Source organism: Schistosoma haematobium, chromosome ZW (genome assembly GCF_000699445.3).
Source record: "Schistosoma haematobium chromosome ZW, whole genome shotgun sequence".
In the NCBI taxonomy this organism is placed as follows: Eukaryota; Metazoa; Platyhelminthes; class Trematoda; order Strigeidida; family Schistosomatidae; genus Schistosoma; species Schistosoma haematobium.
In genome coordinates, this window is record NC_067195.1 from 79407486 (window position 1) to 79432154 (window position 24669).

General features: G+C 33.5%; 1 protein-coding gene across 2 annotated transcripts in view; it reads right to left on the reverse strand.

Moving 5' to 3' along the window:
* Nucleotides 1-3832: 3832 nt before the first annotated feature.
* The window catches only part of MS3_00004482 (uncharacterized protein), a gene marked incomplete at both ends in the record, with an annotated part of 105218 nt that continues 84381 nt past the window's right edge, over nucleotides 3833-24669 (reverse strand). Inside the window, 9 exons of one of the 2 annotated variants that reach the window (XM_035732165.2) lie at nucleotides 4750-5131; nucleotides 10709-11274; nucleotides 12944-13345; nucleotides 14710-14925; nucleotides 17615-17805; nucleotides 19836-21002; nucleotides 22236-22350; nucleotides 23617-23725; nucleotides 24212-24453. In XM_035732165.2, the coding sequence (XP_035588421.2) occupies nucleotides 4750-5131; nucleotides 10709-11274; nucleotides 12944-13345; nucleotides 14710-14925; nucleotides 17615-17805; nucleotides 19836-21002; nucleotides 22236-22350; nucleotides 23617-23725; nucleotides 24212-24453 (3390 nt within the window). Of the gene's footprint in view, nucleotides 5132-10698; nucleotides 11275-12943; nucleotides 13346-14709; nucleotides 14926-17614; nucleotides 17806-19835; nucleotides 21022-22235; nucleotides 22351-23616; nucleotides 23726-24211; nucleotides 24454-24669 lie in introns of both variants that reach the window. The other variant, XM_051212406.1, reaches the window with a different exon arrangement.

Here is a 24669-nt window from a genome sequence, read left to right on the forward strand (position 1 = left end):
TGGAAAGTCGGCTTGCTGCTTTGGAAGCTGGGTCCTAGTGAACTAGATAGATGTTGTAACTTAATTCTGCCTCCGAACCCACGTCACCGTCCATTCTCCGACACAGTCTAGTCATTGAGCAAACACTTCCGCGATAATTCCTCACTGTTCAACGTGCGTTATCGATGTTTGAAGCTGACTATGAACGAAAACGCTAATTTTCTCACATATGTGAGTGTCGTCAACCGCGAATTCGAACGCTTCCGTTTGAAGTTGCTGACTGAAAATCAATTGAAAGCCCTTATTCTAATCTTCAGTCTTCAATCGCAGAAGTTCAATGACATTAGAACACAGCTGCTTAGTCGATTGGACCAAGACCTCAAACTTACTCTCAATGATATTGCAAATGAATATCAATGTCTAATGAATCTGCCACGCGACATTACGATGGTCCAGCGTGATGGTTCTGATCTTACTGAAGTACATGTAGTCAAACAACTGCCCAACCTGTCAAATCCGCCCCAGATACATACAGTCCAGTTCAACAAGCGAAAACAAATTTTACTGCTCCATACTGATACTGCGGTGTATGGCATTATATTCGAAGCTGCCCTTATAAACAACATCGGTGCAGGAACTGTAAAGCTGTAGACTATAAAGGGGGATTTCGTCAAAAAAGAAGCCGAATGGCTCCAGAAGTACCAGAGAGCCTGTTCCTACATCCTGCACGAATTCGTTGGGTCTAGTAGCAATTTATCAGAGCTCAACCTTAGGTGAGAGGAAATTTATTACCCTTAATATTAATGGGGATCCGTTTAGATTGCAAATAGACACTGCATCTGACGTGACAATTCTCTCACACTGGTAAGTAAACAAGTATGCGTGTCAATAAATGTCATAAAGCAACCAATTGAGTTTTGTTTCTATTCAATAAGATGAATTTTATTACCGGTAAATATATCTCACTTAAATCTTGGAATCTATTTTTTTACCAGAAAAAAAAATTAGTTGAGTATCACATCAACATGATCAAATGTACTTCAATTTAACAGCGAAGAGAGTACTTATTAGAAGCTAGAAGGGTCTTTTTATAATTTATTAAAATAATTACGTGAATGATAATAATAAGCAAGCCTTGCTGATTAACGGGAATGGAGATTATTTGAGTCAAAATGGAATATAGAATTCTTTAAATTGATTTCTAACTGCTTAAGCAATCACATAATATTTAAGCTTATTTGAGTGTAACTTCATTTGGTTACATTCAAATTTTGCTTCTATGTAAAATGTTTTAAAATAACTTTCAAATGTGAATTGTGGTTAGCAGTTGAATCCAGGACGCGCGATGGTATTTGAAGCAAACGGTACTGGGTTCGAACTTCGGAGTAAACACCAACTCTGAGACGCAGGTACATCCAGCTGATAAGTCTCAAATAGGATGAAACGCGCGTCCTGGATTCTACTATTAAACACTATCCATGTTTGCTTAGAATGCTTGTGGCTTAAGGTAATGTAGAGATAATCCACACAGGGTGCACACATACCAATAAGAAAATAATCAATTTCAGTCCTAAACATCAATGGGAAGATTCAAACAAATAATACAAAATGGATCCAACTTTCAAATGGTTTCATTCTGTTGATTATTTCCTAAGGACTATTTAGTTTGTTGATATAAATTTTGACGATAATAAAAGCAACAAACACTATTAATATACTACTGATAAATTACTATGAATACATTTGGAAACTTTCATTTAATCGGTTGCATAATTCCAATGATTTGTTCACTGAGTTATGCAGTTGAGTAAATACATTTTACTTTCAATCAAACAAGAAAGCATATTCTGGTCTAGCTTTACATAAAAATACAATCGACACATCTGTAAATGATTTGGTTACATATCTTAACAGCCTCAGATTGGTTAAGTTTTCTGCTAAGTTGACTTAATTTTTAAATGAATCTTTATGATTGTTTGATAAGTAAAGGTTCTGTCTTTCAACTCTTGGTTACCTCTTGATGAGGATAGTGAACAGCATTACCTATCTAATTAATAGTCATTTTTTGACCTTACTTGCAAAGTTGTTTTTTAAGGTCATGAGAATAAACTATTTCAATAAATTAGATAAACTGAACTCAAGTACTCTCAATTTTGTAGGTATGTTTTTTATTTCACATCCCTAGATATGGCCAAGATAATATATTAATTTTTACATTCATTAATTTTAACTAACATATGATTTTTCCTGAGGTTAGATAGACAAGGAACATGTCTAGTATTGGTTAAAGAGATCCCGAAAACATCATGATTAACTCTTCAGTCACTTCTGATTTTAACAACATATAACATCAATTAAATTCTAGTTCACATTAAGTTTCATTTTGAACTACGTTTGGGGCGAGACTCTAATTTATGGAAGAGCCAATCAGAGGCGTTTTAGAGATCCCAAGGTTACGGCGCCAACTTCAGTGCTTAATGCTAACGTACGATCGGTTCACAGCGAATTTTGTACAAAACGTGATAATTGAGCGGCTATAACAAATAAAACGGCGAGATTATAATTTCTGGACGAATCAGGTATAAGATAATAGATCTCGGATTTTAACGCGAAAGGCTTCCATCCATTTGGCTAAATAAATTTCTGACATTATAGCTGATGTCAGTTCGTGATGAAAACCCTATATATAATTCCCAAGGCAAATTACGACAATTATTGCGAACTGGATAATAAAAGCACCAGTAACACTGGCTGCATTCGGGTACTACAGTATATAAGGATGATTGGAGAGCAAACAGACTCCTACATAGGCTTGGTTATGTGCATCGTGTCGTTATCCGAAAGTAGCATTTTTTGCACTCAAAAACCGGAGTGCACATAAACAATATTGAAGCTATGTGGTCGATGCTGAAAGAGATTTTGAGACTTTATCATGGCTCCGGAGGCCGACTATTTTGTAGCCGTATGGATGATTTTCTCTACCGTATGCATTACGATTTTAGAACCTCTGAACCTCTTTCTAACCTTGACAAGTTTTGAACAACGTATAAAAAGTGTATCCACTTTATTTTCTTGGTTTTGTATAACATATTTTTACTCTATACTGACTGTTTGCTGATTGGCTAATATTTCTCAAGGTCGGTTAGATTCGTTCAAAGATCGTCCATAAATTAGTCTCGCCACGTTTGGTATGAAGTGGTGAATTTTTAACGGTGGATACATCCTGAAATTCAGTAAATCCTTATTTCCTGTTAACATTTGTCACTAACCCTTTATTTCTAACCGAATAGATCAAGTTTAAAGCAAGTAGATAATAACGCTTTGTATTTCATTGTAGCAACATTTTGCGTGGGGTGGCCTGTTTCATCATCTTTCTTGTTGAGGAATTTCTAAGTGAAGTGTCTTAATTTCGTGAAATTAGGCAAATTTCTGCAAGCATATAACTAGAGTGCTCATCGACTTGAAGCTTTGAAAATATCACTATCTTTAAGATTAAAAACAATGAAGCAAATTGAAAAAGGAGTACAACTATTCGACATTGTATATCTCGTTGAATAATGAATAACTTTTTAATAAATTTACTTAATATGACAAAACGTTAACATGAAGCTCCTTTATATAAACTATTTTTTCTTTCTAAAATTAACTAATTCTTTCCTCCTGAAGTATGTCCCTATATACAATCTTTCTTTTATATATTACCACCATTGAATTAACTACTTCTATGAATCTTGTGTTCATCTTGTTGTACTAATAAGGTATGACAACTCTCTCTGTCTTCTCTTAAACTAAAAGATTAAAATGACTTCATATCTTTCTTTCTACGAACTAATTCTTTCTTCCTGTACTATATCTTTATATGCAATCTTTCTTTTATATATTACCACCATTGAATTAACTACTTTTATGAATCCGGTGTTCATCTTGTTGTGTTAATAAGGTATGGCAACTTGGACCGATGCATATATGTCCCTGGTCCTACGTTGTAGCTGACTGACCGACTGACTGACCGATGCATATATATGCCTAGTCCTACATTGTAACTGATTGATTTCTAAAATGAACTCAACAAAACCATAAAGAGAAAACAATTTTGATCCTTTGAAAATGTTCATTATGTTGTATTTTATATGATCATTTAAAATATATTTACACTTTAAAAAAAAAAAAAAACAAACGAAAATTCAAACAAATTTATTTTGTTTTACAAAGAAACAAAAACAAAACTCCTCACTGGTAGTTATTTTAAACAATAAAGTTGGAAAAATATAAAAATCAAAGATGAATAATCAGTAAGAGAATATGTATTTTAATGATTTGAAAAGAAAAGAAAAAAGAAAAAAAGAAGTTATAGTATTTATCGTTCCTTAAATAAGTAAGCTCAGGAACAAATATTACGTAATACGTATAAGTGTATTTCTTTTTTATTTTCTCACTTACATACATTATTTGAAACAAGCTGCTTCTAGAGCTTCACTTCTTTTTTTGTTGTTATTTAAAATCTTTAAATGATTTATGTAATTTATTAGGGTAACAATTTTGTTAATTATTAAAATATATTTGAATTACAAATAAAAAGACAATGGGGTTTATGTATTGAACATTTTGTAAGTTAATAAACTGTATAAAGAAATAAGTTTCTTCTTCTTCTTCACCTTCTTATTTTTGAACAAGAAAATTCTTATTCATCATGAATAGTAACCAATTTCAAATGTGAATAAACAAAACAAAAAACAACCAACCCCTATGAAACATTGAATTTTGAATAGTTCATTTTGTATGTTTAAAACTACGCTTAATATACATTACTAATTTATCTTTATTTATTGTTAATGTTGAACCTTTATTTGTTAATGAATAAAGATTATTATTATTATTATTATTATTATTATTACGTATAGAATTTGATTTTTTCAATAAGGTTTTATTTAATTTTGATGATGTACATTCATCATCATCATCATCGTCATCGTCATCATTATCATCCTCATTATCTGTTGATGAAATATGTAATTCTTCTGAAGTAATAAAGGATTCTAATAAATTTGATTCAGTTATATGTTCATATTTACATTGATCATTAGTTTGTTCATTATTATTATTGTTTATTTTATATAAAATATTCAATGATGATTTTAATTGTAGATTCGAACTGTAATTTTTGAAATAAAATTTACAATGATTTCATTAGTACGGTTATAACAAATGAATCACTGTTTACAAAAATATTAAATACTTTAAATATGAAATACGAATATTCATCAAGATTAGAACGGATAGTTTGACAAAAATTGGGCGTCGAACAGAGAGAAGTCATTATATGTGAAAACTATATTTGAAATAATCTCAGCGATTGGAATTTAAATAATTCCAACGTTTCGTCCAGTTAACTCCGCCTGTAGCTCTTATAGGGTTGCTGCCGGTCCCAAGCCCGGGTAAAGGAGGAGGGTTGGGCATGGGGTTAGCGTCCCCATCCCGTAGAAAACTAACTCGCTAAAAAACGCTTACCAGAAAAAATAATCCAAACCATTTTAACTCTGCCCTGGGAGTTAGAAGGTCTTCATTTAGAAGAATTATGACGCTTCATGGTGAAAGCCGAGCTCCTTCGGAAGCCACGAGGCCGATGCCCCTTCTAACAACCAGAGCAAAAATTTTTATAGGTACATGGAACGTTCGAACAATGTGGGAATCCGGGAAGACCAGTCAAATATCAATGGAAATGAGGAGATACAACTTAGCAGTACTGGGAATCAGCGAAACCCACTGGACCCAAACTGGACAGAAAAGGCTAGCTGCGGGAGAGATGTTGCTATACTCCGGTCACGAAGAGGACAATGCTCCACACACTCAGGGAGTCGCTCTTATGCTGTCCAAAGTAGCACGAAATGCACTTGTAGGATGGGAATCTCACGGATCCAGAATCATCAAAGCATCATTCAAAACAAAGAAGGAGGGGATCTTAATGAATATTATCCAATGTTATGCACCCACCAATGATAGCAACGACGACATTAAAGATCAGTTCTACGAGCGGCTACAGTCAATCATTGAGAAATGCCCAAGAAAGGACCTAACTATTCTGATGGGAGATCTAAATGCCAAAGTCGGAATAGACAACACTGGATATGAAGATATTATGGGACGACATGGACTGGGAGAAAGAAACGAAAATGGAGAAAGATTTGCAAATCTATGTGCATTCAACAAATTGGTCATAGGAGGCACAATATTTCCACACAAGCGTATACACAAGGCTACATGGATCTCACCGGACCACACTACAGAGAACCAAATAGATCATATTTGCATCAAAAAAAATTCCGAAGGACAATGGAAGATGTGAGAAGCAGGAGAGGTGCTGACGTAGCTTCAGATCACCACCTAGTTGTAGCCAATTTGAAACTGAAGCTAAAAAAGAACTGGACAAGTGGACAAACAGCCATACAAAGGTTCAATACAGCCTTCCTTCGAGATACTGACAAACTCAATGAATTCAAGTTAGCTCTCAACAACAGGTTCCAAGCCTTACAAGATCTACTGAAAGAAGAAGAAACTAGTATGGAGGACAACTGGAAAGGCATCAAGGAAGCATTAACTTCAACGTGTCAAGAGGTTCTGAGTCTAAAGAAATACCATCATAAGGAATGGATCTCTACAGAAACACTGGACAAGATCAAAGAAAGGAAGAACAAGAAGACAGCAATTAACAACAGCCGAACACGAGCAGAGAAAGTCCAAGCACAAGCTGAATACATAGAAGCAAACAAGCAAGTGAAGAGGAGCATTAGAGCCGACAAGAAGAAATACGTGGAAGAACTAGCAACGACGGCAGAAAAAGCTGCAAGAGAAGGAAATATGAAACAGCTTCACGATACAACGAAGAAACTATCAGGGAAATACAGTAAACCAGAGAGGCCGGGCAAGGACAAAGAAGGCAAGCCAATCACCGAAATTCAACAACAGCGTAACAGATGGGTAGAATACTTCGAGGAACTCCTGAATAGGCCGGCTTCAACGAATCCACCGGACATCGAAGCAGCACACATAGATCTTCCTATAGATGTCAACCCACCAACTACGGAAGAAATTAGAATGGCCGTCAGACAAATCAAGAACGGGAAAGCAGCAGGACCCGACAACATACCAGCTGAAGCACTGAAATCAGACATCGAAGCAACCACAAGCATGCTTTACCCTCTATTCAAAAAGATTTGGGAGGAGGAACAAGTGCTGATGGACTGGAAAGAAGGACACCTCGTCAAGATTCCAAAGAAAGGAGATCTGAGCAAATGCGAAAACTACAGTGGCATTACACTACTGTCAATACCAGGGAAAGTCTTCAACAGAGTGTTGCCGAACCGGATGAAGGATGCAGTAGACGCCCAACTTCGAGATCAACAAGCTGGATTCCGTAAAGATCGGTCGTGCACAGACCAAATTGCAACACTACGGATCATCGTCGAACAATCAGTTGAGTGGAACTCATCACTATACATCAACTTCATTGATTATGAAAAGGCATTTGACAGTGTAGATAGGAGGACATTACGGAAACTTCTTCGACACTACGGAGTTCCTGAGAAGATTGTCAATATTATCCGGAACTCATACGACGGACTACAGTGCAAAGTAGTGCATGGAGGACAGCTGACAGATGCATTCCAAGTAAGGACCGGAGTCAGACAAGGCTGTCTACTATCTCCCTTCCTCTTTCTTCTGGTGGTCGACTGGATTATGAAGACCTCGACATCTGAAGAAAAACACGGAATACAATGGACAGCTCAGAATCAATTAGACGATTTGGACTTCGCAGATGACCTGGCCCTCCTATCACGTACACACGAACAGATGCAGATGAAGACAGCCAGTGTAGCAGCAGTCTCTGCATCAGTAGGCCTCAGCATACACAAAGGGAAAACCAAGGCCCTCAAATTCAAAGCGGAGAACAGCAATCCAATCACTGTTGATGGCGAAACTCTGGAAGATGTAGAATCCTTCACATATCTGGGAAGCATCGTCGATAGACATGGAGGTTCAGATGCAGACGTAAAGGCGAGGATTGGCGAAGCAAGGGCCGCATTCCTACAATTGAAGAACATATGGAACTCAAAACAACTTTCAACCAATATCAAAGTCACAATCTTCAATACCAACGTCAAGATGGTTCTACTGTACGGAGCCGAAACTTGGAGAACTACAACAACCACAATCAAGAAAGTACAAGTATTTATAAATAGCTGTCTACGCAAGATACTCAACATCCATTGGCCGGATACCATCAGCAACAGCCTTCTGTGGGAGAGAACAAACCAACTTCCAGCTGAAGAAGAAATTAGGAAAAGACGATGGAAATGGATAGGACATACATTACTCAAATCGTCAAACTGCATCACGAGGCAAGCCCTAACTTGGAATCCTGAAGGGAAGCGAAAAAGAGGAAGGCCAAATAACACATTGCGTCGGATAATAGAAGCATATATGAAAACGATGAATTACAACTGGACGGAGCTAGAAAGGATTGCCCAGGACAGGGTTGGATGGAGAATGCTGGTGAGCGGCCTATGCTCCTTCACGAGGAGTAACAGGCGTAAGTAAGTAAGTTTCGTCCAGCTAACTTGTCTGAACTTCTTCAGGGTAATAATCAAAATCGAAATGATCTTATAAACTGTTTACACTGTATTTGATGAACGTATTAACATACATATATATTAAGAATTCAGCTGCTTTTGTGGAGAAAGCTATATTGGGCACACTACCAGGCAACTGAATCAAAGAGTTAGTGAACACCTCCCTTGGTGGTTAGTAAAAGGTAACGTCAAGACAATACTCAGCTCGGTTCTATCACACTTGATCGATAGCAGTCATGTAGTGGACAGAAACAAGTCATTTAAAGTTATTTATCGTACTCCCACTAGTTTTCCTAACGGTGTTCGATCTCGTCTCTTACACATAGCAGAAGCTATAGGAATTCGTGCCAACAAGCCAAGTCTTTGTGTTCAGAAGAAATTTGTAACATCTTTATCTCTCCTTTGGCCTTACTACATGAATTTATTTATCATTTTTTCGAACTTTCTCTTCGTTTATTATTATTTTTCACCCCCTCCTACCATTTTATTTCATTTTCTCTCAAATATACGTTTCACGGTTCAATTATCTGAACACGTCTTATTACGTCATCTTATAGTTTTATAAATGTTATCTCACTGTATATGTTTTTTCTAATCACTGACCTATTTCCGATTATTTAACACTGCTAGTATAGGGGTTGTGGAGATTATTAAGTTTTAGATTGAGATCATGAACCGATTGATGTTAGACCACCTTTGGAAACCTGGAAGCACTGGACGGTCATTTCGTCCTATTGTGGGACTCCTCAGCAGTGCGCATCCATGATCTCAATCAAAAACTTGATAATCTCCACAACCGCAATACTAGTAATTAACATGTGCTCACTAGTGACTAGCTTCGTGAGAGAATTCTCGGAGTTCTAGTGAGAAGCTGTCACCAGTGGAGCTAATCCATGTCGGGTAGAGACAGTTATCTACCTCAGTACAATGGAAGATGGTCGCGCAATTTCGTGGATTGGTTGATGTTAGACACTATCACCATTCGATGCCGGCTCAGTGGTCGAGCAGGTTAAGCGTTCGCGCGCGAGACTGTAGGCCCTGGGTTCGAATCCGGGATCGTGGACGCGCACTGCTGAGGAGTCTCACAATAGAACGAAACGGCCTTCCACTGCTTCTAGGTTTCCAAAGGCGGTCTAACATCAACCGGTTCATGATCTCAAAAGATATCTAACATTGACTTGAGCCTTTATTATTCTTATCAAAACTAATGCACCTGTTCTCATACTATCAATTTATACTTTTCACTTATTATATAATTGTTTTCATCATTATCATTGACTCACAAACTACCTTGATTGGTTTAATAATTTCGTATATATATATATATATATATATATATATATATATAAATTAGTTTGTATCGAGTAGTGATCTCAGTCAGACAATCTTTAAAAATTAGGGGATATTAGACGGTTGTTTTGTCATAGTTTGATACTCTTGAGAAGTATACATCCATGCTATCACCAGGGTTTGAATTTAGAATGATCAGGTTTTATCAGGAACACATTACCTTAAAACCATAGAGTAGGAGTTAGTAATGGTTGCTCTGCTGAAATTATTCTGTAGGATTACCTATCTAAGTAGTGAATATAAACACCTTATCCAAAGAATAAGTAATTTCGTCCATTATACTAAGATATCAGAAATTACGTTTCAGCTGAATCAATTAATATATATCATATAATATATATATATATAATATATATATATATATATATATATATATATATTAATATATATAATATATATAATCTACTAGGTGAATGAGTTCAGATATATGCTAACTTATTTAACGGGATGATATTATTATCTGATATATATATATATATATATATATATATATATATATATATATATATATATATATATATATATATATATATATATATATATATATATATATATATATGAGTCTAAGGGTTTCTTAGTTTACTCAAATTTTTCAGTAACATCATTTGCACGTATTTGGAATTCATCCACATAAAACACGGACTGACTCCTAAAGTTACAATAGTGTTAATTCAATGGTTAACTGGAATTTACCACCTACATGTAAAAAGATAATGGACTAGCCTGATAGGCTGATGCTTACTTTGTCTCACCTCGAGTCAGTTGGTAAATACGTGGTGGCTTTTTTGAAATTTCCTAATTCATTCAAATCACTGGTTTGTTCTATGCTTCTTAATTTAGAAAGTTCATTGGTTATGTTGTGATCTGTTAATTCACCAATTCCTAAAGTTAGTTCAGTAGATGTATGTTCATGATTATTCATTTTATGATCTAGTTGTGTTGTCGCACTGTTTATACGTTTTGGAGGTTGTGGTAATAATTTAACAAGGGATGAAGTGCCATTTCTTTCATTTGTGACTGAAATGGCATCTTTGGTTTGATGTTCAATTCCTTTGGAGTTTTGTTGTTGTGTTTGTGCGCAGTTCGTATTCAAATTTATTGTTTGAAAACAATTATTTTGTGAACAAGTTTGATTCATCAACTGACTACTAGAAACTGTCGTTTCACAAGCCATAGCTTCTAATGGACTATTTACTGCGCTGACTGAACGCGGCAAACCTGCTATACCAAATATTTGATCTTGAATACTAAGATTACTGCCTCCTTTCATTGACCAAGAATGTTTTAATGTTTTGAATTTATCTTGCAACTCAGATACCTGACAAAATAACAAAGTTAACATTAAAAATTGTGACAACTGATGAATAGAATATATCAAACAAATGTTCTGTTTTCTGTGAGTGACGTAACTAGTACAAAGTGTACTGTTTAACACAAGTAAACAATTTACTTGTTACGAAACTGGCAAGTCAAAGGTTATTATTAATGAATAATCATGAGTTGCTAGATGAGACCTTCTTATCAATGAGGCATGTATAAATATATGCGATAAGAGTCCTCCCATATTCAAATTAAAATGACTGAGTACTAAAACTGATAAAAAGCAAATTATTCATGTCGATCTACAGAATATTCATAGGGCATAAATTTAAAAACTAGTCAAACCATTTCCTGATACATCTGTAGGAATGATAGATGAATACTAGTAATTCATCTCAGAATTGGTTCCAATTGTAAGATTACCTGGAAGTCTCCAACTACTATAAATTTACCTCTGTATTCGCTCACACATATACATTAGCCTCTCTGCTACAATTCACTCGATGTGCTTGTGACGTCGTTATCTGTGCTATCTGCTAATAAACTGTAGTAGTCACTTCTTATAGCCTTCTGATTTCAAACACCGTTCGGATTTATATGATAACGGTTATTAAGATGATTGATTAATGAAGCTAAGCCACCACAATTTTACAAACCTGGATTTTATAGTGTAGTTGAATAAATTAAAGAGTTATTTATTAATACATAAAGGTATTAGAAGATCAATATCACATATCCAAATGGAAGAGTCTATTAAGTTTAATTACATCCTTGTCATACTGTACGAATGTATGATCACAACAAATTTTAATTAAAATCCTACATGTAGTTAATTCGAACCCATTTTGTAATTATTCGTTTTAAATATTACAGTTGTAAGCAATTGACGATAATCAAGCTGAATAAAATGAATTCATGTTATTCTGCTGAAATCTTTGTTTTTTTTTTCTCTCTTCAATATGATAAAGGGAACTATGAGTGTGAAACCAGTTTTAATATAAGAATTTGACTTGAAATAGGAAGAATCTACACAGAATCTCGATAAGTTTATAAATCATATAACAACTCTTGAGTCGTTTAAATACAATTCTTTCTTTTAATATTATACTTTTATCACTAAAGTTCTTTAAATGGTTTATTCTCTCTGAAAGTAATAATGAATTCAAATAGTAAATTCTATTACAGATAACTTAATACATGCTAATAATGTTTTTTATTCATATAGTTCAGATCTCGAGTAGCACTACTGTGATGTGGGTTACTTATATCCACACATGTAGTATATAACGGTGGTCAGGCATAGAATGTAATTCAGTAGAAGGTCGATGAGGAAAAAACGGGAACAGAACGTAATCGGTATGAAAACGCATGAACAATGAAATCTGAGACAATGGATTGATGTTTGTAACAGGAACAATCAAGTTTGAGATGATGGATTAATATTTTGCAAATTAACGATTTACTATATAGTTCTCAGATTTTAGTGAGATGCTCTGAAATTTCGTGTTCAAATACATTTGATTTGTTTCCACTAGTGTTCTTGTTCACTACACTACATTTATGAAGAGTTTTGGAAAAAATGTTCAAAAGAGAATGTAATAAATAATAACAAAAAATCAATAAATTTTCAAAGGTCTATTCCTTTTTCAATGATTTTGAATTCTTACCTCTTTTCTGTTGGCTAATTGTAGAAATCCATCATCTTCTAAATTAGTTGTCTCTTTAGAAGCAATATGGAAATTATTGGAATTTAAAATTTTACAATTTTCATTAAATGAAGATGGAATATTTGGTTTATTTGTTAAGTATGTTGAATAAGGTGTATTAAATTGAGGTTTTATTGTATTCATTTCATCTATGGTTCCTGTTAAAGCTGAAATTGATCGAGGCATTCGAAATGGATTAGAATTGCTTAAAGGTTTATAATTTGTTTCATTATTTGGATTGACTGAATGATTCCATCCAGAAAATGATAATGAAGTAAGGACATTTTGATCGGTTATTGATTTATTACCAGACTGTACACTGAATGATGCTGAATTAGGTAATAATCGACGATCTGAAATAAACTACAAAATAAAAAGATACATATACACTAGTATAGTAATAAAAATTCATACATTTTTATGTCATTCAAAACGATTCCATGCAAAAATTAGTAGTTTCTTAATGTTTTTGATTGAGATTATGAACCGATTAATGTTGGGCCACCTTTGGAAACCTGGAAGAAGTGGACGGCCGTTTCGTCCTATTGTGGGACTCCGCAGCAGTGCGCATCCACGGTCCCGCTCGCGGGACTCGAACTCAGGGCTTACAGTCTCGCGCGCGAACGCTTAACCTACTGGACTACTGAGCCGTCTTATGTGTTTTATGTTCAATAAATGAGCAGACTGTAAAACTTGACGAAACAGATTATGACGGACTTATTTGTTTTATATATTCTACATTTCTGACAAATTTTATTTGCGCTCCATTTTCCTTTGTTTGAAACATTCTACATAGTCCTGAGTAATCAGACTTCCCATCTGTCTGCCGTTTTACAAAGTTTCATCAACCAAAAATGGCTTGCTTAAGAGTATGCACAAACGATTCCTTTCCAAATTGATTTCATCACCAATTATATGGACATTTAATCAATAGTCAGAAAACACAAAAGACTACAAACATTCGATGTTTTCATCAACACACAATGCTGATGATCGTTCAGGACTTGCCACAGCTTTTCAGTTTTAATGGCTCTGACTGAGGTGATTGACTAACCTCGAGAAGAGCTATTTTCTTCATCATGTTATTCACAATAAATAGACCTAAATATTTCATAGATTTCCTGAGTTTATACTTTTTCATCGAGTATTAGATCTCAGGTCACTAACCTTGTAGATTATATTTTAAGAATTGTATTTCATTTTAAATTTAATTTATGCTCTTCAAGGAGTTAAGAGTAACTACTAATGTTATACACTAACTATAATAAAAGTTAATTATAACAAGTTTTGCTTTTCCTGTACAATAAACATACTATTAAATCAATTGTATGAAACAAAATTACATTTCTTTGATGTATGGACGAGAATGATAATAGCTGGTTGTTTGCTTAGTCAGACATATATATAGTCTGACAAGTGTGTCAGATGAGTTATATATTCCCCTATCCTTATTACTATTATCATTGATTGTTCATTGTTGTTGAATGGTGTTGGGTTTTTGGTGTGGAAATATATTTAAGGTTCTAGTCAGGCTAATCACGTGTTCTTGATCTGAATTGTGTTGACGTCTTGTAGGATAGACACTGGAAGGGAATCTAGTGTATATATTCATCTAAGGTAAATAAACGTCCCATACGTGTAATCATTGGAAAACCAATCGTTATAACCTTCTCTTTTGTGAAATAAAATCATTGTTTATTTGAAGTAAACATTTATAGAATACTTACTTTATCATTTACAGTAGAAAATAATCTACTTTGATCCATTGATATATTTACATTATTATTATTAATATTGTTTGTATTTGTTGATTGATTAATAATTGGATTATTATGTTCCATTTTATTAGATGTTAATAATTCTAAACGTTCTAAACGATCAGACATTTGATTTAACCATGTACGTAAATCCCAATTTTGACGGACAAGTTGCTTAATGCAATGCTTGATTTGATAATAATAATAATAATAATAGTAATAATAATAAAGATTTATTTTATTAGTTAAGTCAATGAAAAATAAGTCTATTCTTTCTTTTAAAAAATATTTACTTGTCACCTCAAAATGAAACATAGATATCGTATAAGGATAAAATTAAATCAAACATTTGCAATAGTTGAGATCATGAGTCAATTGAAGCTAGACCACTATGGAAAACCTGGAAGTATTGGACGGCCGTTTCGTTCTATCGTGAAACTCCTCAGCAATGCTCATCCACGACCCCGCCTCCTGAGATTCGAACTCTAGGATGTACCTCTTGAATCCAGTCACTAGTGAGCATATGCTCTGTGCTCTGTTCTACTACAATCTCCACAAAACCCCTTTTGATACTAAACAAGTATTTGCATTTTAAAGTCAATGTGATTAAAACGATATCCTTTGAGCAATGTTAAAATGATCATGCAATGACTATCTACTTGATAGGGTTGTATATTCGTGTGAAAAAAACTAGGATTAGGATTTACAGTTGAATATTAGGGTTAGGAATTAGAGTGAGACTATAATTTATGGACGACCTTTGAGGGACGCCGAAGTGACCTTGAGAGTGTTCACCTAATAACTAGGACCAAATGAGGGTTATAAACATGTGTGAGAAATTTGAATCGTGATTTACAAATGATGGTTAGGGTTAAGAATTAGATTTAAGGTTTTCATCACGAACTGACATCAGCTATAATGCCAAAACTCTATTTAGCCAAATGGATGGGTGAATTTCTCACTAAAATCCGAGACCCGTTATCTTATTCCTGATTGGTTTGTCCATAAGTTATAGTCTCGGCGATTGAATTCAAAGTGAAAGCCTTACTTTTCTAGCATAAGACCAGAATTCAATGGTGTTCTAACTGTGAACCCTGTGCCCTATTAATATATAACGTAACGATACAGCTGATTAGAGGACAGTGATTTATCGACCGCACCAATGACGCGTATCCTGTACGAGCACTCTAGAGTCCTTATCAGTCCTTCTTCTTGCCTAGCCCTGTCTGTTGAGTCCAGAACACCAACATCAGCCTCTGAGATATAAGTCATTTATTTCAAACATACTGGTTTCATATACAAACAACAAAATAGAAAACAACATTTGTACAAGATCTGGCGAAAAGTAACTGTGAATGTAGGAGACTGTAATCAATGGACTGGGCATAACTCAGAAATGGCAAATCTTATAATAATAGCCTATAGGTCAAAATAAGGTTTATAATAAGAGGAACATAATTATGTATAGTTTAGTCACTTAACAACTATGTAATAAAAATATATGTGTAGTATTTATCCATAAATGGATACCAACAGTTAGCATTTATTATTCTCGTCGGGATATATCAAATGGTCCATATCTGTAGCCTAAAATAATTCGCAATATAGCACAACTGTGAAACAAAACAAAACAGAATGTAAATGTGACATAAACTCCAGTCGGTAAGATCAATTTTCAAATGGGAATTTTTCTCACATTTCACTATTTAAAACTTTAACTAGTACAATTCACACGATTGTACGTAATCAAACAGTCGGATGACATAGACTAATATTTACGTTCTAGTGAGGCTAATCACGTGTTCTTGATCTGAGTTGTGTTGACGTCTTGTAGAATAGACACTGGAAGGGAATCTAGTGTAGATACTCGTCTAAGGTAGATCAAGGTCTAACTAACTGACATAAAATCATACTTAATATTTGTTAGTTTATTTTGATACCACTGCCTTAGAAATCTGTTTTTTAATTATTCAATTTTAGATTAATTAAGGCGACAAATTCACGTAACAAGATTCATTATTAAACATTAAGATGTTGTAATTAATTTTATAATATTCTGTATTTGTTTAGCATATATTAAAAGTGTTTTCCAACACTGGTTACACTCAAGTTTTCATTATGGAAGAAAACAAACCAACAATTATTGTTACAGGGATTCTGTGGTGATTGTTGGATTTTCATTGCTTAAATCATGAACTGTGATTTCAGTTAGACAACTAACAAAGTTAAGAACCACTAAACAGTCGTTCGCTCTTATTATGGGACGCTTCAATAATGAGAATCTATGATCCTATGGTGGGTCGAAATTCAATTAATCGAGTCGTCAGTTCATGATATCAGCCAACCATGTTTCAGTGTCATTGGTAGGTATCTCTCTCACATCCGACATAGTGGAACTTCACTGGTATTACATTCTCTCTTCATTTACAGGAATTACATTTGAAGACTAAGTGCTCACAGTGAGACCGAAAGGTCCTGGTTGGATCCTTGATATGATCATGAGTGTGTACTTCTGGACAATCCCATATTAGAATGAACTAGTCCAGTACTCCCTATTTCTCAGTGTTTTTCTAATTTAGGTCAGTCCTTGATGTGAACCATAACAAAATCAAAGCTTTTTTCTAAGACTTTTGTCATGGTAGTTAAATATATCAGATGATATGTTTGCATAACCCTAATTGACTTGAATGTGCGTTACAAACTCATTTGTTTACTTTATTATGAATATTTATTTTTTAGAGGTCTTGTTAGCAATTCTAATGAATTAAATCAATAAACACAGCTCAAATAAGGCTAAAAAGAATAATATGATCAAAGTAGATCAGGTTTTTATAAGTTATTAACTGCTTAGATATCAGAAACTAAAGGGTTTTACTTGATGTAAGCTGGTATCCACAGAAGAATTAGGAAGTATTGGTTTATTTGACTGATATTGACAAAGGCTGTTAATATTTGTCATTTCAGAGAATACTGTACCAATTGATTTTTGGTCAGTGGATAATGTTTCTGGCAAGGCACTGTCAGTTAATAGAGTGTTCGATAAATTATTTGGACTTTGTAAAGAACCTGTAAATTGAAGAAAGGAAACAACAGTTAAAAAATTACTGATTTTTTAAATCAGATAATCAATATTTTAGAAATCAAACTGATGAGTGAAATCAATGTTTTGATTATAAATATTCATAACCAAGAGCCATCTCTAGGATTCCTTTTTTACCGATTGTTGACAAGTATATTTTACAATTCGGGAGTTCGTAAACGCTGACTATTACTTTGTTTGCACATTAATAAAATACTTTCTAGGTGATTTATGAAGATCTCGGTGAAGCTCACTCATATGAAAAGTGAGTCATCACCTATGAGATTGATTGATCATCTCACCATGTCTCCAATCAAATCAAGTTAAAGATGTGCATCATCCTTATCTCTACGTGAGTTTGAATACGTTTAAATTTCCCAGGCACTTTAATCAACTTATTCAACAAAGAGTATTGTTTGTATCAGTAACAACTTGCCTACTTTTTCCCCATTTATTTCCATACTTGTTTTAACATATGTGGTTGATTGTGTGTTACGGTACTCATAAACACTCCTATTACTACCTTAAAGGATAGTTACTTAACTCACTTGATGACTCATCCGTACTCTTGGTACATGTGCTAGGAATTCATTAGCATTGTTATTTATGTTCTTATTCTCACCTTCCTCTTAAACTCGCTCTGTACTGTGCTAAAATAAACTAATCCCCTCTTCACATTTGCCTTCTGAAGATTATACAACCTTAGAAATTAGTATAATAACGGTTATCATCAAAGCGATCAATATACGCAGAATGGAAGTTATCTTGAGGATATAACACTACAAATGAGCATCACATAATATCATTTAGGTTGTTCAGGGATTTATAACTAATCATGAAACTTGCATATTGTCGGTTCAATCTGTAAAGACGTCATGTTGTTATACTTATAAGGGGTCCTAATCTAGATCGAATAGTTGTCTAGTTTTTCCTGGGTTTAAACGGTAACTCTATAACGAATGTCACTCACAAACTAAAGCAGCTTCACTAAAATCCTCCAACCAAGCATACTTTGACTTGCAAATAAAGTATAATCTACGCTTGAGATATAATTGCTTTACTCAAGTGAAACGATAAATTCTCAATATCATATTGGTACAACAAAGTACTAATAGGTAGGCTAAAAGAAACTAAATGACAAACGAAAGTCGCATAATACGACCTATCAGAGTTTCATTTAAAGTTCTTGAAATACATTCTACATTTCATGTAGAATACAAATGTACAATACAAATTTAAAACGGTATAATGAAATGCCATGTTCAAATTTAGCATTATTATCTTCCAGCTAACTAACTAACTGTTTCTTTACCTTATTTAACTAAACCGTATATTAATCAGAAGTCTTCGCCACAGATATTGCTGGGATATCAAGAGTGAAGCTTAAGATTAGGAACAGTATTTACAAGTGATCTCCATGGTTGGATAATGGTCTTCAGTATACCTTAATGCACATTTTTAGATATCAGTACTGCGTGTATTGTATTTTCATAGATTACTTAGGAAAAAAAAGTCACATATAAAAGGCTGTCGAACATCGTTAATCCAGTCATGTTAGTCTAAATCAGAGCTCTCAGTACTGAAGCATTATCTACTTGCTCTTCAGTAGCTAGAATAGCCTCAAAATGGTACTATTTGCCCCGATGATTCCATTGAGTCACAATAATTTTTAAGTGGAGATGGATGGTGAATAGCAATGGAATCCAAGACGCGCTTTTCATTCTATTTAAGAATGAGTCTTGGCTTCGAGTTCCAGAGTGAATATCAACTCAGATACAGGGATATTGAATTGGCGAGTCCCAAATAGGATATAACGCACTTCCTGGATTCCATTGTTAGCAATCATCCATCTCCTCTTATAAACATAGATTCATTTTAAAATTTAATATACCTTGACTAACCAATGCTTGAATATAGAATCAACAAGTACTCAACACAAAAAGTACAACATAATCAGTGACAAAAAAAGAACTTTAAACACTCCAAAATACGTTCAAAATTTTTAATTTCAATTTACTTTCGTTGAGCAAATCTCTGGCAACATTTGTATCTAATGATCTACTTTGATGCATTCTCCTTCCTTGTTCTAACAATAATGACGTTGAAGCAGTATTTCCGGTAAATAATGATAATAATTCTTTTGTGAATAAATCTGTTTTCTCATTTCTGTCCTCACCAGTTTGCAACATCCATACCAAATCACGAGTTGTGATACTTGTCTTTAACTTAGTACTTTTATGTGAACTAGTAGGTCGTTTATGATGTTTATGATGTTCATGTCTATTACGAACTTGTATTTTTTCTTTAGAACATACTGAACTAAGTGAACTAGCATGTGATATAGAATGATCTGATAATATACGACTGTTAACAGATGAATTTGATGTTGCTGTTTGTCTAGAAGATTTTGAAGTTTCTGAATTCTCTCTTGAATGACTATGAACACATGGAGATGATTCAGTTTCTGAACCACTTGAAAATTTGGATGTATGCTTTTTCCTGTATGATTTTTGTTGATGTATAGTAGATTTAGACTTATGACAAGATTTTTCTTGTTGGCTATTTTTGCTTTGTATACAATTATTTAAAGATTTATTTATATCATGATCAATATCGATCAGTTCAATAGATTCACTAATCAGTCCTACTGGTTCTATATCAACCAACGTATTATCAGTTTTGTTTAAATCATCTAAAAGATCTTTTGTTTTATGATATTTATGTGATTTCTTGATTTCATCTTCTTTGTTTACTTTTTCAATATCATCCCCATTATCATCACCATCATCGTTTGTAGTAGAATCATGAGTATTTTTCTTATCTCTATGTTTTTCTAATTTACGTGTTTGTGATGTAGAATTAGGATCATTTTTCAAATTATTCGATTTTTCTCGTTTACCTGTTTTATGTTGCTTAAGTTTATGTTTTGATTTTGCTTTATGTTTGTTTAAATCACCATTATGTTTTGTTGATTTATTTGAATCATCTAATTTATTATTATCAATATTGTTCACAGTAGTATTAGTTATTTTTTTGTCAGATTTTTCTATTTTCTCTTGATCAGATTCACCGTTTTCATCAATATTATTATCATTATTATTGCTTTCGGTTGTTTCTAGTTGTTGGCCTTGTTTTTGTAGAGCAATTCGATGACATACATCAAATGCTTGACCAACTGTTCTGACTATTCGCATAGCTTGTAACTAATGGGAATGAAACATATATATATATATATATATATATATATATATATATATATATATATACTCAAGAGATTGTTCAAATTGAAAGAGTTCATGTTTACTAATAAAGACAAACATACATTTGTACAAATATTCGTCAAGATTAGAACGGACAGTTTTATAAAAATTGGGCGTCGAGTATAGAGAAGTCATTATATGCGAAAATTATATTTGAAATAATCTCAGCGATTGGAATTTAAATAATCTCAACGTTTCGTCTAGCAAACGTTTCTGAACATACATTATTATAAATTAACCAAAATAGAGAATATAGACCGTTATCTTTTGACTGAATTGTTCTAGTGTGTTGATCTAATTGTGAGACGAGTTCAGGTTGATGAATACGCATTACCAACGTGTTTCAAAGTAAGTTGAAGCAACAGTTTAATACTGCACAATTTTTATAAACTCTTTAATGAATGTCAGTCTTTGATGTATATAATCTTCAAAATATTTAGATATATGTATTATCCTTAAATATTCATTATTTCTGTCGATTCATTTCAGCCATCATATATACAGTGTTCATGAGCATTGAGAATCAGAATTTATATTCCGCTACTTTCCTGTTGTTTTTTACATCTTAATATACTTGTGTAGGTGTTCTATTTCTCTCTTTGTCATACTATTTGGTGTTTTTATTGGATTGGTTGATCTATAAAGTTATCTGGTTCTTTAACTAAACACTCAAAAGTTAATTTCATTATCCGGTATACACTTTCCATTTCAAAAATATATTGTATTTCTGTTTGTTAGTCAAATCTTTCATCATTCATAATATAATCTATTAGTAATGTACATTATCTTTTATCAGTGTTTCAAATCATTCTTATGAATGTATATTAAAAAAAGATGTCAAAAATCTATCCATATAACATTTACTGTTGTTAATATGGAAGCCCATCAAAGTTGTTCAATTCAAAGTCAGTTTCTACAGCTAAATGAAATCAGCTGAAGAGCTCATGAAAACACCAGAAAATACATGATATTCAATTTACTCTAGTTTGGAAATCTTTATTAGTTTGAATTTATAACAATTTACTGGGGGCGAAATCATAGCCTTCCGATCTCATAATAATCATAATAGCTTAGGATTATTTATTTTATTTTTCTTAACATTTATCTATTACAGGTTGAAACCATGAGTCAATTGAAGCTAGACCACCATGGAAAACCTGGAAGCACTGGACGGCCGTTTCGTCTTAATATGGGACTCCTCAGCAGTGCGCACTCACGATCCCGCACCCCGCGAGGTTCGAATCCAGGACCTATCAGTCTTGCGCGTGAGTGCTCAACCACTAGACCACTGAACCGGTCGGCATCCAATAGTGTTAATGTCTTACTTCAACCAATCGACGAAGTTGCGCCACCGCACACCATTGTCTTCAGTGAGTTGATATCTCAAAACAGACCTAGTTGAACTCCACTAGTAACGACTTTTCACTAGAACTCCGGGAGTATCTCTTGAAGTCAGTCACTAGTGAACAGGTTTTCCATGGTGGTCTAGCTTCAATTGACTCATGATTTCAATCTGTGAAATTTCTAAAAACTCCACAAACCCCTACTGATATTTATCTATTAACAAGATTGTTTGACCATTGTTTATTTCTGCTATCGGATGATATCTGACTTACTTATTTAAAATAAGAATATGAGATATCTGAATAAACTTCCCTATTTTTAACCATAAAAGTCATACAATTTTCGTTTCAAATTATAAAATTGTTACATAAAGTTGTTTTAATCAATAGGATACTTAGATTCACAAAGTCAACGTTTTATCACTTTGTAACTAAAATTGATTTTCTGAATTTTCTGAGGAGAAGAATGTAAAATTCTTATTGACTATGAGAAAATTTAAGATCAGTATGATGAATGTTATTTTGTAGACAATAAGACAGAAAGTTATTCAAATTCATTTGGTATTGTTTACTTGAATCTTCTCATTGATGTTTAGGACTTTAATCGATCAGTCTCTTATTGGTATATGTACATGTTGTGCAGACTGCCTCGATATTGCCTTAATTCATAAGCATTACAAGCAAAGATAGGTAGTGGTTAAAATTAGTTAACCGCTAAAAACTATAAACTACTGAGTAGTTGCATCTTTCTAGTGTAACTCATCTGAGTTCGATTTTTGATGAAGTCAGCGTATACACATGTCTGAATGCCACACTAGGACATAATAGATTTTCTAGTGCTTCTCAGTTTTCGACGAGCTTTAATTATTACGTGATGTGACTCATCTACAAATAGAATGATTGTTGTAAACTTCTCATTTTAAAAATAATACAATTATCAGTAAGGGGATTTATGGAGATTGTAATATTTCTAACAGTTGAGGTTAAGCATTCACGCACAAGACCGAAGGTCTTGGCTTTCAGTCCCGTGTGCACGATCGTGAGTGTACACTGTTGAAGAGTCCCATACTAAGACGAACCGGTCACCCAGTGCTACCAGTTTTTTAATGATAATCTGGCACAGATCGGCTCGTGAATTCAACTGTTAATAATAACATTGTTTATTTACTAGAGAAAAATATTTGTCATGACTTACTTTTTTGTAAGCTTTAAATACATTGCATCTAAAAACGCTTGTCCTACTGTCTCTCGCTATATAGCTGAATATCTTCAAATCTTGTGAGTCGTGTGATACATAGAAGATTCTATAGTAAAATAAAATGAATTTTGTAGAATTTTAGTAAACATTCAATAATTCTATAAGTAACAAATTGTATTAAGTAGTAACGTCTGCTTATAGAATCATTTATAAGCTAAATCGTTCTGGTAAAATCTTTATTGAGCAGAAAAATCAACTTATAATTGGATAATTACAAGTTCATTAAAGCATCCCCATAATCAATAATAGATGATTCATAACATTTTGTCTCAAGTATGAAACTGTGGTCAACAACACTTTTTGAAGTAACGATGACATTCAAATATTTAGCCTGAATAATTCCGTTTTATGAAGTAAACATTACAGATTATTAACGCTTTTCAGGACCTCGATTTTAAATTCAATGTTTTGAAAAGGCTGCTTCAAACTCAGCAACTCAGCAAGTTGTCTTAAGTTTATTTTTGAAATTCATATGAACTACTCATAAGTAGACTTCACTCTAAAAATATATTAAAAGGATATTTATTCTTACCTGTATATCGGGTGATATAGCAAAAGATTTGATTGATGTATACAATCAAGCATAGATGTATCTCTTAATCCTAAGCCAAGTAATCCACTACCAGTAGCTGAAATTGCATCATAATCTCCAGTTACACCATTTGAATCTTTAACTGATGTTGTGTCAGTAGTTAAAATTTCACTGAATACTCGATTACCGGGGTTTTGTGAAGATGAAATAAATGTTCGTGATACTGGCCAACGAATTCCAAACTGAATAACCAAAAAAGGATATAGCTACAAAGTTAGTAGTGCTTATAAAGCATAATTATTTTTAGGCTGAATATTTTTGAGGTGAATATCAAAGTTATAAGACAAACTATAGGGAGATATTTCTCACCTCTTTGGACTATCAGATAAACCAACATGGCTTTTCGTTTAATAAAAATCCATAAAACCTTTCATTTTAAAAGTCTAATATCAATAGTA